The sequence below is a fragment of the Anopheles stephensi genome, chromosome 2 (genome assembly GCF_013141755.1).
Source record: "Anopheles stephensi strain Indian chromosome 2, UCI_ANSTEP_V1.0, whole genome shotgun sequence".
NCBI classification, from domain to species: domain Eukaryota; kingdom Metazoa; phylum Arthropoda; class Insecta; order Diptera; family Culicidae; genus Anopheles; species Anopheles stephensi.
Genome location: NC_050202.1, coordinates 81,432,807 through 81,450,147, shown reverse-complemented (window position 1 = coordinate 81,450,147; position 17,341 = coordinate 81,432,807). Strand labels below are relative to the sequence as shown.

General features: G+C 48.3%; 1 protein-coding gene across 2 annotated transcripts in view; it reads right to left on the bottom strand.

The window, feature by feature from the left end:
• LOC118505576 (AF4/FMR2 family member lilli) overlaps positions 1-17,341 on the bottom strand; it is a 29,221-nt gene continuing 11,880 nt past the window's right edge. The window contains exons 1-2 of one of the 2 annotated variants that reach the window (XM_036041533.1): positions 6,317-6,712; positions 1-2,022 (exon numbers count right to left, since the gene is read on the bottom strand). In XM_036041533.1, coding sequence (XP_035897426.1) covers positions 765-2,006 — 1,242 coding nt within the window. In that variant the 5' untranslated portion in view covers positions 2,007-2,022; positions 6,317-6,712 and the 3' untranslated portion in view covers positions 1-764. Of the gene's footprint in view, positions 2,023-6,316; positions 6,713-17,341 lie in introns of those variants that run through there. The other variant, XM_036041532.1, reaches the window with a different exon arrangement.

The window sequence follows — 17,341 nt, the reverse complement described above, 5'->3', positions numbered from 1 at the left end:
TCTTCGACTTTATTATTTTCAGCAGTAGTTTATTAATTTAAATTGTTTATCAAGTTACATGCTACCCCCTCATCTAAATCACTAGTCCCGTTTGCTGCCTTCGTTTGACGATCACGAGTACGAGTATTTTTTATTTTTATTTAATTTTTATTTATCCCTAACTGCTTCATCTCACTGCTCCGTTTCTATGGAAAATACCGTCGTGTCGAAGAAACATTTCATCGATGGTGCGCACGTGTCTGAGTGTGATGAATTTGAATGTGGCTTTCTTTGGAAAGGTGGCAACACGCTTCGAACCACCCGAAACCAAGTTGCCACACACATACACACGGGTAAGACAGCATCAAGCCTAAACCATCGACGAAACGTTTCTCCAAGTAAATCATTTTACAGCAAAAGCCATCCAACTACTGGCAGGAACCGGAGGATGCGGCGGTTGCGCAAAACAACCTTCTTAGTGATGCTTAAGTCTCCCTATCTCTAGCTTTCCCTTACTATGCCTAAAACCTAAACGAACGTAGTATGTAAGCTATCGCAGCGGGGCACTCGTGCATTGCGTCGCCTTAGTGTCCCGCTTGTGCCTTTTTGTAAGTGTGTGTGTGTGTATAGTTTGCGTAATAATCGTGATATTGCAGTAATGCCGCGTAGCTGGCCCTAGTTCGTTGCCAAATGCGTTTCTATAAACATTCCGATCACAAACGTTCACACGTAAACGCCGTCCGGATGGTGCCGTATCAGTCCATTGCGTCCTTGCCATTCCGTCCCTAGTAGTACGAGTTCAGCGGACTCTGGAACAGTGGGTTAAAGGTGTTTTGCAGCAGAAAAATCTCTTCCGGTCGACCGTTGAACAGGAACGGACCCTTCAGATGGGTGATCTTCGAGTCCTGGATGAAGGGCGAAGGAGCGAAGGCGGGTCGCTGTGGGCGCGGATAGGGCAGGGCGAAGGTTGGCTGTGGTGGTGCGGCCGGAGCTGCCGGAGCACCGTTCCACTGGTAGATGCCGGAAGGTTTGCCGTTCGAGACGAAGTTGATGGGCAGCTGGTAGAAGGGGCTCATCGTAACTGGCGGTGGTGGAGCGAGCTGAGGATACTGAGGGACCGGCGCGGCCATCGGTTGAATCGTCGGTGGCTGCGAGATGTAACCGACCCCGGGCACGAACATGTACGGCGTCGGGGGCAACCGGATGTAATAGATCGGCGAGTTCTTCACAGCCGGTCGACGACGGCCTGCTTGACTGTGGCGCGAAAGAATATCTTCATCCTCCAGGCCCTGGAAGTTGTCATTGCCGGCCGCGAAACTAGCGGCAAGACTCTGAAAGCTTCCCAGCGAAGCAGCATTTGCATCCAGTCCGGCCAAGTTAGCCAGCTGCGGGTTAGAAGACTGCTGCTGCTGTTGTTGTTGCTGCTGGACTTGCTGCTGCTGTTGCTGCTGCTGCTGCACGAGACTGTTGAGCTGTTGCTGCAGATTCGGCGAAAGGTTACTCATCGTCTGGTACGAGCCCAACCCGTTAGCCATATTGGCGTACACATTCTGCGGGTACGTTTGCATGTTTGCCAGCATGTTCAGGCTCGGGTAGTTGTCCACCGGCAGATAATCGTCGTAGTAGTCCAGCATGGAGTGATACAGCGGGTAACCGTAGGGCTGTGCATAAGCCGCAGCTGCTGCCGCACTCAGGGCCGCCGGTGAGTACATCCCAAAGTATCCCAACATCTTGTTTTTGCGGAGATTCGGCAATGGGATTGCGGTGGGAATTGTTCCTTCACGACGACTTCCGGCCGAACTCTGCTCAGCATCCGGAGACGACGAAGCTTTCCCACTGTCCGGCTCCTGGTCAACGGCTTCCGTCTCGAGTTCTTGCAGATAGCCGGCCGCTTCCTTGCCCGACCGTTCGTCGTACTGTCGCTGCACGTTCTGCATCGCCGACAGAAGCTGACTTTGACGTACGGGAATGGCCGCCACTGCGGTCACGAGACAGACCAGCACTATCAGATGGCTCGTTTGCGTCATGGTGGATAATTGTTTTCTGTAATTGGAAGACAGTAAAAAACACACGTTAGAAGTTGTGCAGATTGCATCGCTGGCAAACGTCGCCGATAAATCTCGCCTCTCCCAGTCGCCCCAAGGACAAGGCTCATGGTTCCCACGGGAAGCATTTCATCGCCGAGTGGCGCGGATCTCGGTCCTCCATAAAACGCGTCGTGCTCCAGTTTATAAATCTTGCAACCACGCATCCACACCACGTCGTGGGCAGAGTTGTCGTGGGCATCGGTTTTGATTGATATGAGGCCCGCTTCTTACGTTACTGGCCCCCGGTAGCAAATTGCATTTTGCTCGCATGTTTATGTCCTTCCAATCACGTCCCTGCGGCACAACCACAGCCAGCCGCTTCCGATAGAATATATTTACGATAATTGATTACTTTAAAATATTATATTTCCGCAGCCAATTAATTGTGCCCATCATCATTACCGTTGCCGTTTTGCCACCGTTTGTGTTCAACCTTGAGGCCCACAAAATGGCCACCGCACATTTCCATTATCATTACGGTCCGAAGTCCCCTTTGGTTCCCCCGCGATGCAATTTTATTCCCATTCTTGCAGTCAGCCCTGTTCGCAGGCTTTACCCATCCCCCGGATTATGACCTCAGCCGTAAAATGGCAATTGAGGTTTCGATTTATTCTTGGCGATCGAAAAAGAAAAACCCCACGAAAGAATCTCCGCCGGGACAGGGTGTTAGAGAAAAACAAAATAAATATATAATTCCCTTCCTTTTCGTTTTACCCCCTTCAAGCGGGTGGTTGTTCGTTCCGGCATGCCGGTTCCGTGACAAGTCCCGGTCCAAAGGACAAAGGAAAATAATGAGAAAAAAGGCGGTGTGAGAAGCGGATAAGATAACTCGACCATAACAACCTTGGCGTGACGTGACAATTGAAATCAAGTGTGATTGAATTACCACCAAACCGCTCATTATGCCTGGAACGGATTGGCGATAGGCGACTGCTGTGATGGCGCCGACTCGATCCTCAGAATCTTCGGTGGTTCGCTCGGCCCGGTTTTTTTTTTGTTATTTTATTTATTTTTTTACACCACTCAAAGTGCATTTCCCGTGCACGAGGATGAGCCACACGATCGACAAGTCCGGCGGTGTGATCGTTTATGTTTTTATCTCGATCCGTCCGTCCATCATCACCACTGCTTGTTCTGGTTGGAGAGTCGTTGAGGCACCGCCCTACCACGCGCATTCGTGCCGGGGCTGATGAGCGCAAAACCGCCAATAAAGGCTACCGCTACCTAATAATTTGCCACATTCTGATTAATGAGATCGCCGTAAACGTAAACCTTCGTCGTCGTGTGACTCCCTTACGCCTTACGCCAAGGATTATGTGCAGGCTCGGAAATTATCACCAGGGCCGGCGCCCGGTGCTGCACCCCAGCACCAAACCCTGCTGCGTTTTAAGGGCTTAATGACACCCGGGATCGCACATTTCGCGGTCGCTGCCCTGGCGTTGTGGGCGTGTGCGGATGCATCACCTACCTGGGTTAAAAAGGGGGGAAGTACAAACAGACAGACAGACAGACGGACGAACCCGATCGACCCGTGGCCCCGGCATCTTAATCTGGAGCGGTGGTAAGTAACGATTTAGTAACCGCTTTTTTTGCTTCATGTGTTTGCTGCAACGGCTGGCATCAGTTTCACCTTAACAGCCTCACAAATGGGCAGTAATCAACGCCGATGGGGAAAATGTATCGTTACGATCGCTTCCTTAGTGGGAAACTCTCGTAGCGAAAACGGTAGCCCAGACGGGATGGTGAGCATTTTAAAACGTAACCTTTTAAACGATAAATCGAAGCCAAAGTTCAACGTTCAACGACGAGATCCAGATCCCGAGCCCGTACCGTATAATTTGCATTTAGCGTTCCGAGCCGAGTTCCGAACATCTTCTCCACAACACGGTGGCGTTCGGCGCTTCGATCGCTTGAGCGAGAGATCTGCCCCGGCCAACCATTATCCCGGGGTGGCCGGATGTTGTGGTGTTTGCGAAATAAAATACAATTTTATGACTATTTCCTCAACCCTCGCTAGAGCTGAGTTCAGTTGAGTTGAGCTTTGCTACCGCCTCTAATCGTCCAATCTCGGACGAGCGTCATCCAACCACGATGGGAGCCGCTTTTGTTTTGTGGGCTGAATTTTCTTAATTTCTTTTAATTGAACGATCACTGATGCTCTTTTGTGTTGCAACGAATGAGCCACCCCATTTCAAAGACGTCGGGTAAGACACAAACTGGCTGCAGCAAACGGGAAGAGAAACGAAGAAGCGAAGGCGAAAGAAACAACAGTTACAACAGGAACGATTTTACCTGATTAATTTAGATAAGCCTAACACGTACTGACGTACTCGAGGGGTGTGAGTTAGTTCTACGCGCGAGCAATATCTTAGGTCCTCTCGCCCATCTCGCCCCATAGGAAAAACGAAGGGATCGAAATTGGTGTATTTTGGGGATGAAAAACAAAACAAAAACCTCGTAAACAGTGTTCTACGGGGGAATTCAGATTTCTAGCTCATGGTGATCATAGCTAACTACCAACCAGCCCAATCCAGCCCTACATTCTTCTTCGGTTGTTGGCTACTGGGCTGCGAGCTTCTGTCTGGTTTGTATTCCACACTTATCAGCCGTTCCCTGCAGGCGAATTGGGAAATTAGTGCATCTTCGATAGCGGCGCTAGGTTTGCTGACGCACGCTCGAGCGATTTATCTCCCATTTTCAAATAGCTTCGCGAGGCGTGTGGCAGACAGAGCCTCGTTTCGGACGATCGGACACGCTGCATCGCACGCCTCATCATTCATCCTAATCCCACCGGGGCTGGTCTGGTTCGGAGCAGGAACTCGCGACACATCTATCAAACAGCGCCTGTCTGGAGCGGCGAAGATCTCCAATAAAAGGATGGTGGCGTGTGGTTGTTGGATCAACAAGAATCATCAGGCATATTAGGACCATATGAGACGGGTTGTTATCCCGTATTCCAAGAATCAGCACGGGAAACCCACATCGGATTGATGACTTCCGGATGACAAATACAGCTATCATTAGTCGAGTCTCTGTCTCTTTTGCAAAGTATTCACTCCAGTAGCAGAGATCGCTACTCTCTTCGCTAAACCCGAACCGAATGACGTGTGCGCGAGACCTTGATTAAGTGCATCTAATGACAATCGGATGCAAGAGTTGCTTCCGCAACGGTCTAGTAAACGGCGCCCAGTTTTGCACTCGCTCCATCACTGCTGTCAAAATCTTGACAGCTTCGCTAAACGCAGCCGTTAAAGTCTGCTGTGCCGTACCAATTCTTCTCGGTGCGTGCGTTTCGGCAGAAGAAGTCAGTGAACTGAGGAGAGCAACTACTTGTGTACAAATTGTGTTAACGCGCTCGCACTCAATCACACGGGGGAAAAACAAACCCTCATCTCGTGCCTTTGTTTCGTGCCATTTCTGCCTTGCGTGTAACGCATACCCGCGGACCTGCCAAAAGTGGATCATCACCACTATCAATTACGTGGCAGAGTGCGCCGCGTCCTGGATGCAGCGCAACTAGCATTACACATAGTTGCATGCTAGAGCCCGGCAACGACATTGATCCTCCATTGATCGTCTAGGACTGGGCAGGGGAAGTGAGGCCACGCCGCGTCACGCATAGCTTCACCGACTCCACCGACTCGCCAGGGTTCGATTTTGCAGCACACTTATCCAGGGCCTCCTCCGCGGAACACGCTTCAACAGTGCATAAAATAACACATGTTATTATGTGTTGCACCGATCGGGAAGTGGATTCTTTGCCGTCCTCGGTACCTGGATGCCTCGGGGATGCGTTTGAAGCGAACCGGCAAATATCCACACGAAACGCACACAGGCTCCCAACGCTATCCGTTCGTAAGCGTAATTAGCATGCCGACAACCCATTCCGATGCTGGACCGCATTACACCTGATGGTGCTTGTTTTTCTTCCGAGGCTAATGTTTAAATCTTCCCCCAGCACCTACCCCCATTTCCCTTTTCCCCCTTCGCATCCTGCCCGTTCTTACGGCAAAGATTCATCAGGACACGCTCGTAAATGTCGCGTGCATCGTGAAATATTTGATTACCAGTGCCTACTACAGACCGCATTTGTTTTGCTTTACGACCACGGGCGATGTGCTGGAAACATCTCAGGCCCGCGGATCGCAACGCATTAAATGGCCATCACATTCACCGTGCGGTTCGTTCCGTGCGTTCCTTCGATCAATGCGGTGACCTTTTGGCGCGTGTAGTTTAGGTTAATTAACTACCTTAGCTAACCCCCGTTGAACATAAACCGGGACGGTAAATGTCTTCCGTTCCGCTGGTCCTTCAGTCGCTCGCTCTCGCTGCTGTACAGTGATCGTTTCGTTGCGGATTAACGCCTCTGCCACGTAAGCATCTGCAACGAACCGTAACATCATTTCACTAAGATGATAAAAATTCATAAGCTTCCCTCTAAAAAAGTGCCAAAAACAAAAAAAAAACAAAGACTCTTTTCATCGCGAAACGGAGTCCGGGAAGCCAATCGTTCGAAATCAAGATACCACAATGCGACGGGTTAAATGATCCGTTTCGGGGGAGGAATCCGTGGAAATCCAATTTTAGACCGGTAATAATTAAGTGTTATAAATCGTTTATTCATTTGAGATAGCCCATCCATAAATCATACATGATTAATGGTGGACGACGCACGCCATGAAGGTCGACCGTGCGTTCGGGAAGCCAAGAACGGTGGTCGTAACTGTCAGATTAATGCGCTTCTGACAGGAACGATCAGACGCACGACCAGGGATTCCAGGGCGTTCGACACATTGTATTATTGTCTTGTGGGGCCGTTCGGTATAACCGTTACCCGAGGCAAGTCACCAGGCTAAACTATGGCATGCATTCATTTTCAGTACATTTCACCCAAACGTGTAATGCTCCGGATTCTGTTGGGTGAGTCTGCTGCACGGCAACTTTTGACACTGACAAAGGGGCAACGATCGTAAATCCTTTCTCTTGGCCTTCCCGCCATCCAGATTGGTATGCATTCTTACGTCAAGTGAAGGCGCCGGACCGGGAGTGACAGACAGCTCCGAGCCGGGCACGCACGACAGGTGAGGTGGCAGTTTAATCACCTACGGGAACCGTTCCCTCGAGCAAACATTCTGGCGGCCTTTCAACCCACCCGTCGTTGGGGTCGTCGCTGTTAATCGGTGCTGCAGGTGTTCTCGTTGCACATGCACCGGCGAGATCGGGAGATTACTTAACGTCGTGTACCAGCGGTTTTTGTCTCGCGGTGTCAGGAACGCTCACACTCAATGAGTGTTAAGCAGGAGCAAACGGACGAGCAAATGAGCTGTCACGATCGGGTGTGTACGTGACCACCTGCCAACCGATGCCTCCCGTACGCCTCCGCCCCTAACGGAAGTCAGTAATCCGCCACAAACTGTCAAGCGCTTTGACGTACGCTCGCTCTGGTTTGAGGTGCTCGCCCATTTCGCTGCTCGTTACAGTTGACCCTGTAGGCTTTAGCGCCGTTCGCGCTGTTGCACACACAAATCACAGGGGTTAAGTAGCAGGAGAGTGCATTCATAATCGAAAATTCTCATCTCAGCCGTCTCCGCGGGCACGATCATGTTTCCGTCAGCAGCGTGGCACGACCTTATGCGACCGGGAGGAACCTTCCCACACCGGGTAACGAAGCGTCAAGTGACCGACCAGGCGGATTACCGCATCGAATCGGTAGCTTTCCTTTTACATGTTTTCCAAGCCGACACCGACGCTCACCGAAGCGCTCTAATGAAGGCAATTAGGTTTTCCCAGGCACCAGAAGTATCTGGAATGGGTAGCGATGGGGGTTTTTCTTTTTCTGCAAAACGAAACCAAAGCGAAACCAAACTCAAACCGCGGTTACACGGTGCAGCGAACCGGAGAAAGTGTGCAAAATGCCCGCCGGCATCGTTTGCTTGTATTCTAGACGGCCATGCCGCCGGTATACAAACACTTGCCGACACACCGTACCTGCTCGATTGTCAAACAAAGCACAGAACCGACAATTTGCTCCGAAGCATGACGAATGTGGGGAGAACGAACTAAAGAACAGGAGTGGTATTGACGATCGATCGGGTCGAGAGTCACTGCAAGACACTGATCATTGGGTAGTGGTGTGTAGCTCGGATTGAATGCCTTCGGGTTGCGCTCGCTAATGGAGCTGACTGGCAAACTTCACGGAGTCACGGCTCAATAGTACGTTGACAGCTTCTTCAAGGCAAACAATTCTGCGATTAAGTTAGCCTCACGACAACTTTCCTCATAACGTCACCTCAATCATCGAAAGGGAAACTTCATCTATAACTCTGCCCAAAGCCCGCTTAGTTTCTCTCATTATTCCCATCATCGTTTTCCCCAGCGGGGAAAGTGCACTGCGGACCAATCGGTTGGCAATCAACGCCGGTACCAGCCACGCTTACTTTAACTGCAGTTACTAATCAAACACACCCTAATTGGGCACCCCGTTCGGAACGTAGCCCCGAACGAGGATCACGTTCACGTGAGATAATTCCGATCGGCCATTTCCGAATCGGGATCCAATTGTGTGCGGTGCGGGCAATATTGCCACTAATTCGTATTAATCGACCACAAATCGTGATATCGTGGCCGCCTTTTCCGGAACTCGATTACCGTGTTTTTTTTTTGTGCAGTAGCATTTCGGTGAGAAGTGGGGCTCGAACCCTTAAAACGAGGGCTGGTAAATTTCAGCAATCTCTGTGTGTGAGAAATGATCATGTCTAAAGGTCCAAGAGGCTTGAGAAAGTTTGATGTTCGATAAAAAAAGCCCATTTTAGGCAGAAAAGCGAAAATTTGCAATTTGTGTGGAAGATATGGGTGGTTTGTTTAAGTTTGCGAAGAGCTGCAAGAAGCAACAACTTACCACAAAGTAGATAGAAATGATCAAAAGTAGGAAGTGATCCTCCAGTTTGATCGACGGCAAGATAATCTAATAAGCTTTACAGGCGCGTGTGGTATTAGCCAACAGGGAAGGATGAGTTGCTGGATGATCTTCTGGTAACAGATTGTGAGCAGTCGGTACGCAAATCCAGATGTGTATCTCTGGGAGTAATGGAAGACCTTCGAGCCGTTCAGCTGTGCAACATCAGTGCACACGATTCAATTGAATCAATAAACTGACCGTACTTCAATGGATTTTCTTCGTGAGCAGCATTAAGCTAACGATCGCGATTGAATTTACATTCGAACAATATGTCTATTCACCGGCTGAGCCACTGAACCTTCTCGATGCTTACACGATCAACAATGGGCAAGGTCGGTCGCTGCCAACATGCTGATGATGCTTTGATTTGAAGAAACTAAACAATCCCGCATGAAACCCGCACCTTGATGATCTTGATGATCTCGCTCGTTCGAAACGGATGCCCTTAGCGATCGCACAACATGTCCACCGGTGGGTGTTTGGCCCAAAGCCCAAATTGGAATGTGTTAGATATCGATCGCGCACATCACACGTTCGGTAGGCGAGCCATAAAATTAAGATTCCCATAAAAATCACTCCATAAGGTTCACCCGCGACCAGAAGCGCTCACGGCGGGTGAAGTACAATTTATTGGTGGACGATAGAGAGAAAAATAAATAATTTTTTAACATCTCACATCCCTACTTTGCACCCGGCTCAAAACAGTCCATCAAACGTCTGTTGGTGGAAGCTCCATGCAAAAGGAAGCTAACCTCTATTCGCGAGAACATTAATAGCGGTGACGGCGGCCCCATCTCGTTCGCTGACGAGGCGAAGATTTATTGCAATCAATCTCGTCCGACAATAACACGCTGATGACGGGACGTTGATACGAACAAAAGAAAGAGTTAAGATCGGGCGCACGGGGCGCACGGTTTGAACGGCGAAAGAAAACGGTTTGGCAGCGTGTGTAAACAAACCGGTGTGCCCGGATTCTGGCCCGTGTCCGTGGACAGCACATGGGGCAGAGGGTTTTCTGCGAGGTTTGGACACAGGGTCAAGTTTTAAGGGTGGCGAAGGCTAAAACAAAGCGACGAAAGAGGTTTGCTTGTGATGGAGAAGCTTTTTGTCTTACTGATGGTGATGAACATGTGTTTAAAGGTCGCCATTGTCTCAGGGGTTAGGGTAAACTGACGTTAAGTGTTGGGTTAGAAAATTCGCGACTGAAAGAAACCTGGTGCTTGATCATCTGTCAATTATATTACGCGCCTGAAGGTAGGCAATTTGAGATTCTTAAATCCAGTCATTTAAACTGCTTAATTAATTTAGAATAAATGCGAATCAATGCAAAATGTTAACAGTAACGGTTCTTCTCTTTACAGCTCACTTAAACAGTTGAATTGCAATATCAATTACATTTACATTAGCTTTCTCACAGTCATTTGCGAGCTAGGAAATAAAAAAACCATTTGCATTGCTCTGTCTCGCTGCATTACAAACCTTGGAGTAATTACGGTTATTTCAAACACATTAGGAGATCGTTTTCTCCGATATAAATAATCAATTTATGTGAACGAGAATAGCGTAACGTAAGCCGGTTTTCACTGCTGGCCGTACTCTTTCGCCGCAAATCATTTCTGCGGGCCAATTTTTCTCATGAGCCCCGCACCCGTTTACATAAAACATAAGAACATTGGAATTTCGCTGCCCGGCAAAACGCTCGCTAAACAAAACAAAAGCCCCATCCAATCGGTTGAATCAATATCTGTGTCTGTAAAGTTAACGTTTGTTTCGCCGTGTTCTCGTCCGTGAATTTGCCTTGCAAAAATACCGCTTGCCGAAAAAAAAATAGCTCAACACAGTCTTTAGGCACGCTGCTGCTGTTGCCTTCGGATAACCCAATTCTATCCCACCCTCCTTGCTTTTGGAGAGCGTTAGAGGGGAAAAGGAGGAAGTTTTCCCGTCGTTTCCCCTACCCGTGTGCCCCACTCCCTTTCGTTCGGCCGGAACCAATGTGCTGAAGATAATAGAATCGACCAGCCTAACAGGACCATCATCGAGGGCTCATTAGCAGTCGTTTTGTCAAAATTGCACACATCACTTGCGTGCGTGTGTGTGTGGAGCTATGTTTTCTTTTTGATTCTTATGTTATATGGCCCAGAAGCGCCGGTCCGTGTGCATCCATCCGGTGGCTTCATGTCCACACAGCGTTTCTTTCCCCTCAGTGGGCCTCAGTTCCGCCGGTCATTGGGCCACACGGAAAGAACATACGGTTGGCGCCCTCCTCTCCCACCATTCCCCTGGAATCCCGCGCGCCCCATACGATCAGTATGCGAAGTGGGCCATTCGAGCAGAGCCAGAAATAAATCCGGGCCGATTGCGGGCGTGTGTGGTAGAAGCTGATGAGCCCTCGCACGGCACGCAGACACTGTGCACCGAGTCAGAATCTCAAAGGGAAGTGAAACGGAAGATTCTTCACAGGGTGAAGCAAATGAAGCACACTCTAACACACACGGCTTTTCTTCGCCCGATCGGGAAGCGTTTGCCTTATCCATCCACCGCGTTACGTTTCAAGGTCCGCGTGCGCCTGTATGATTGATTTATTAGGTTTGTTCTTTGCAGCTCGGACGTTGTAGCGGCTTTACCACCGGCAAACCGTGCAGTAGCCATGCTGCGGTACGTTTTGCTTTGCCCTGCCGGTGGAGAAGAATTGGGCACGGAAATCGGTACCGCTTTGCTTCAGCGGTGTGGCGCTTGAAAGCCGTAGCGAGCAAGACAGCAAGGAGCAAACAAACAAATCGCATTCTGTAGCCACACGATCCAGTGTCGGGCAAGATAATGATGAACAACATTGTCCATTGTGGCGTCTAATTTCGTCTTTGACTACGGAGGCAATCGGACGCTAGCAATATTGGTCAGCAGTAGTCATGGCCAGTCAGTCGCAGCTGGGCGCAACGGGAAAAAGGGCGGTCGGGAAGGATGTGGTTGGCCAATCAGTGGGGCGTAGCGGTTGTAGAGCGGGTCCAACCAACCAACCTACTAAGCGTTAATCAGGAAAAACCTTAATCGAAGAAACCACTTCTGTTGAAGTGCCGAGGTTATTGTCCTAGTTCTTTTAAAAAGGTTCTTCCGCTTGCATTGATCATTCCGCAGCAGCGAATTGGACTCCGGGAGTTACAGACCCCCGTGTGGTAAATGATTCATTTGATGGAGATGATTTTTCACGCGAGAGAGAGAGAGAGAAAAAGAGAAAAACAAAGTAAATATTTGAACGTGTAGTAAAAGCTAGCCCAGCCATTTAAATGGGATGTGGTCAACACATGAAGACACCCGTCAGCTGTTTCACGACAGTAAAATCATCGAATGTGAAAATTTAATGGGAATTGAAACGAAGATGAGATAATTTATTGCTTAATTAATTAGCATAACATGTAGCGGAGAGAGTGTTTCTTTTTTTTGTTGTTATATCCAAACAAATGCTGCCAAATCTATGCAAATTAACACCTATGGGAAATCATGTTTCATATTTCATATTATCATCATCACTGCTTAATGCTGGATCAAATATGCAAATCGGCGCAAAAAAAAACAAGTCTCTTAAAGGGGACAGTAGAAATTAAGGTTTTGTTTTTCATTTAATTTGACACATCTACATCCATTCGTTGCGTTGACCTTGATGCTACTACAACTGGCCGAAGATCATGATCCACAGCGATCCAAATACATAGGAAAATAGTTGACGTAGACGTTAAAATTAGCGGGGTGAGTTTTCTTTCTCACCTTGTTATGCTGCCACACACACTCTACTCATTTTCCACTAATAAAAAAGGCATCAAAGCAGCTTCCCGCATACGTTTGCAGGCGGTGCAGGCTAACAACAATGCTCCGTAACTAGAGTGGCATAAAGTGGCATGTATTTCCTTCCCCTGGCAGCTTCCGAAAAAAAACAATAGCCCCAAGGCCAAACCCACATGGCAGGGCAGCAGAGTATCTGTCTGGAGGCCCGCAACCCAAAACCGTGTGCGCGGCCTTAAACTGGAGCATACCGAAATGTGCGCCGGACTGCTACTACCCAGGCCAGCCAGTAACTAGGCATCGTTTGCTAGGCCAACCGGACTGCGACCAGAAAACAACAACAAAGCTCCGAGGGAAAAGAAAGCCAGCCGACAAAAACCAATCCACCGTCCACCCCACCGAATGGTAATCGTGGCCAGGCTTCCCACCCCCCGAAGCCTAGCTAACCTATTAGGAAACGCGGCGTTGATCCGTGTTCCCGACACCGTGCATAAATTGAGCGCATAAAGATCAAACGGCCGGTGCCTTTCGAAAGCCGGTATCACACTCTTAGTTAGGGAGTATTTTTTCTTTTCGTTTTTTGTTCATAAGAGGAAAAACAAAACACCTGACGTCGCCTGGCACCGGAACAAAGCGATGAAAATTTTTGGCGATCTGATCGTGTGATCGTTTAGTAAATGAATGTAAAAATTAGATCCGCTTTCGCTGAAAACTAGTTAAACCGCTCTGGTTTTTGGGTTTAATCGGGTGATGGTTTTTTTTTTTGGTTCACTGTGAATTTATTTCCATGCTTAGTTGGAAACTGAAGTCCGCTTTGTGTGGCATACGAAAGCATTAAACGATCGTACGTGACAGATGGCACTAATAAAAGATACCACGTATCGTTGAGGTTGCACACTTATTACCATAATAGTAAGACGGAATTGAATTTATTTTTGTTTTAATGCTTTCGAAAAACGTTTGTTTATTTAAACTGCTCTGTTGGTATTCGATATATAAATATGTCGATATCGGCACCATAACTTGACATATTGCATACTTTCAGGAGTACGGCGCATACATTTCTTATATTTATTTCCGGCAGTGTAATGCACCTAAAACCAATTAGTGCTTTACTTAACATTGAACTTATGCACAATATTTCATTCCAAAAAACAATTTTTAGTGTCATTACTGACCACATTTGGCACGCAACTCATTATCGAAACATTAAGATAATTATAAATCACCCTCTCGTCAAACCGTCGCCTCGATGACGTAAGCACAAGACGGGGAACTAATTTGCATCGCTGTCCTTGTTCTTGAGTGTCGAGTGCAGTACGATCATTCTCGACACACTTCACACGCGATGCATTCCTCTTAGAACCAAGCAACAGCAACAAAAAACTCCACACCGATCCACCGAAAGGTAGGTCAACCGCAACACTGATTGATGGGCTTAATCACCTTAAAGAGCCACACGAATTGGAGGAAACCCAAAACAAAACCGACAGCAAAAAAAAAAAAACGACTACCAACCCTTCGCGTTAATTTACCAATCTTGAGGGTACTGGCGTAAGTGTACGCTGTCAATCGCACGTAAGGCACCCTCGCGCCGTTGTTAAATATCGAGTAACGGATTCGTGAAGGCGCGTTGTAAGTTCTCGCACAAAATTGATCGATCGCTTGGGCGAAGGGGAAACAAAACAAAAAAAGGACCATACACTGGCCGTCTGGCCGATCGCGCCTACGGACGGCGTACGTCTTCCGATTCTAAGGTGGCAAAAAATGGCAACAGCTAGCCGATGCGAACCCATAAAATAGAATAGCAATAAAGTTAACGTTGTGCCTAAACCACCAGCTAGCCAAAACTAATCCGAACTGGGTCGAGCTGGAGTGGAGTGTTTTTGCGTGGTGTCCGTTTTCCTACCAATTTAAAACAAAAGATGTCGTGTTTTTTATTGTTTTAAACCAGTGCCATCTTTTTGACTGAGTGCCAAAAGGTGGTGAAAAACAAGGTGATTGTTTTTTGCTCGCGAGTTCGCATTGTCCCACGTCTCAGGCCCACAGTCACAAAACTAGTTGGAATCGTAGTTTCTGGAAGTCGGGATCACCTCTTCTTTCACCCCAAGCACCGGAAGAAAGTGGCAAACGCTTTCAACGGGCAGGTTTAAATGGTTATAGCCATAAAGTTGTGGCTGTAAAAAAAACCGGCCCGTTGATACGGTCTTTCGGTAAAGCGGGTTAGTTTAGGTTTTATAGCACTCTTCGTAGCAACACAGCCTTACCCGGTCCGACATTTTACACCCCCTAATAATGTTCTCGATTGCTTGTTCGCTTACAAGCGTTTACATAATTGTTAAACTTGGGTTTGCGCTTTGATGTCGGCTGCATGGCGAGGGCCGAAACACGGCCAACCTGGTTTGCTCCAGTTCCCGAGTTTCGCTGGTTGTCGCCGCCGTTTGCCCTCACTTTAATAGCTTCCCTAACTGTGAAGGCTTGCGTGAGAAATGATCTTCCTAATTCGATTTTGAGAATTCAAAAGCGAGATATGCAGCTGTAGATCATGGAGGAATAACTAGCAAAGGCATAACTCTTGGCTCGTTACTTCAAATGCTCTTTTTATTTTCACTCTTGGTTGCAACACGCATCTGCACGGTAACAGCTTTTCGGGCTTCTCGGGGGGGGGGGGGGGGGGAGATCTAAGTCGCGTGAAGAGGAAAAGGAAGGGAAGGGCGGGAAGGAAGGACGTGGGAACCGCTCTAAACGAGCGATTCGTTTTTTCCTCCAATTTCCAAATGAGTCAATTAAGCGGTCAAACCAAGAGACCGCCCAACCCTCTGCCCTCGATGGGGCCTTCGCTGCAGTGGGACGATTGGGGGTGATGGTGCTCCAGCAAAAGGGCTCGACTTTCCCCCACGGTCGGGAGCGGCTGGGAGGTATGGTGGAGGTGGAGGAACAATCATCTCACTCCCCCAAAAATGCCCCTCCACCGACGACCCGGGCCGGTGGAGGATGATGATGATGATGATGAGGATGAAGATGTCGGCGTAATGAATTGGACGCTTCCCAAAGCGATCATGCAACACGCGGGGGTTGCTCATTTAGCCGTCAACCCCGTCGACCCGGCCCTGTTTCGGAAGTCGGTCAAATTCCGGACGCTGCCGGGCCGGGCCTCGCTTTGCCCGGATTTTTACCGACCGTACGCACGGGGACGCCATTCGCTTACGTCAAACCTGGGATCCGCGAAGGACGGACCGCTCACGATCGCGTGAGGTGATGATGGTGATAATAGAGTGATCGCCATCCTCCCCGCTCCCCTATTCCCTTCTCCCCTTTCTCACCCACATTTCCCGCACCGGAACCGTACCGTTTTGTCGGTAGCGCTTACCGACAGGGGCAAGAACGGAAAAATAGCAAACGGGCAGCTAGAAATAACAAAAAAAATGGAACACATCTTACCCCGGACGACGACGAAACTCGCACTAAATTGGAAGGAAATTACAATCCTTTTGTGTCGATGAGCCGGGGCACAATTGTTCGGACCCTTTTCGGTACCTTTTGCCGGTCGCGCGTAGCATAAGGAACGGGGTGGGCAAAAATTTCGAGCGTGAAATGAATTTAACGGAGGTTTGGGAGTTCATCTTAGAGCGCGACCCGCACGGGAAGAACGGCGAGATTCGTCGCCCCGATCGACCGGTATTTTGAACGAAATTAAAAATTTCATTCACATCCCATTCTTGGCGGTCCCGGCCTGTAGCAGATGGTCGATGGGAAGAAGTGTTCTAGTTTTGGTGTTGGCACTGTTCTAGCTTTTCGGTAGCCGTTCTCATAACCCTTAATGGAGCAAATTTTTGATGAGTAGCGTTAGTCTTAATGAGAAAAGTTATTGAAAAATTAATATTCTCTCAAAAAGAGCCAAAATGATCACAATTTATCCCAAACGTAACCCAACAAGATATCAAAGAAATATTTCGATTGCTTTCTACTATTTAAAATTCAATGGAGTACGTAACTAAGCTGTATAAACGATTTTAAGTACAATTATCAGCCAATGTTTGATTCGAATATTTTGAATCGTTAATACTCGAAAAAGTACTACTAAAGTACTTAGTAAGGACCGACAGCAAGGATTGACGAAAGAATATTATTATATTTTCCGGGCAAAAAGTAGACCTGCAGGATTGACTATCCAGCTACGGGCCTACTGACCACCAATTTCATTCTAAGACCTCTTAAGGTTCTAGCGGCGAAGAAGGAAAATAGTGGGAGATCACACCATTCTGGCTTTTGGGTTTGTAGCTCTCATCCCACCTGAGTGATGTTGTGCAGATAAAAAAGCAACCTACAGTTCATAAAAATAAAATTAAAAGCAACCCTTCCCCTCTTTATTTTCTCCGCGATAACCGTCATCAATAGCCCAGCATCAATAGCGGGCCAGATTGATCCGACGAACCGATCGTCTGCGTCATCGCGCCGCTGCAAGTCAAGCCAATGCACCACATTTACCGCTGTGCCTTACTACTCATTGCCTCCCTAAACCTTCTTCCCTCTTCTCTCCACC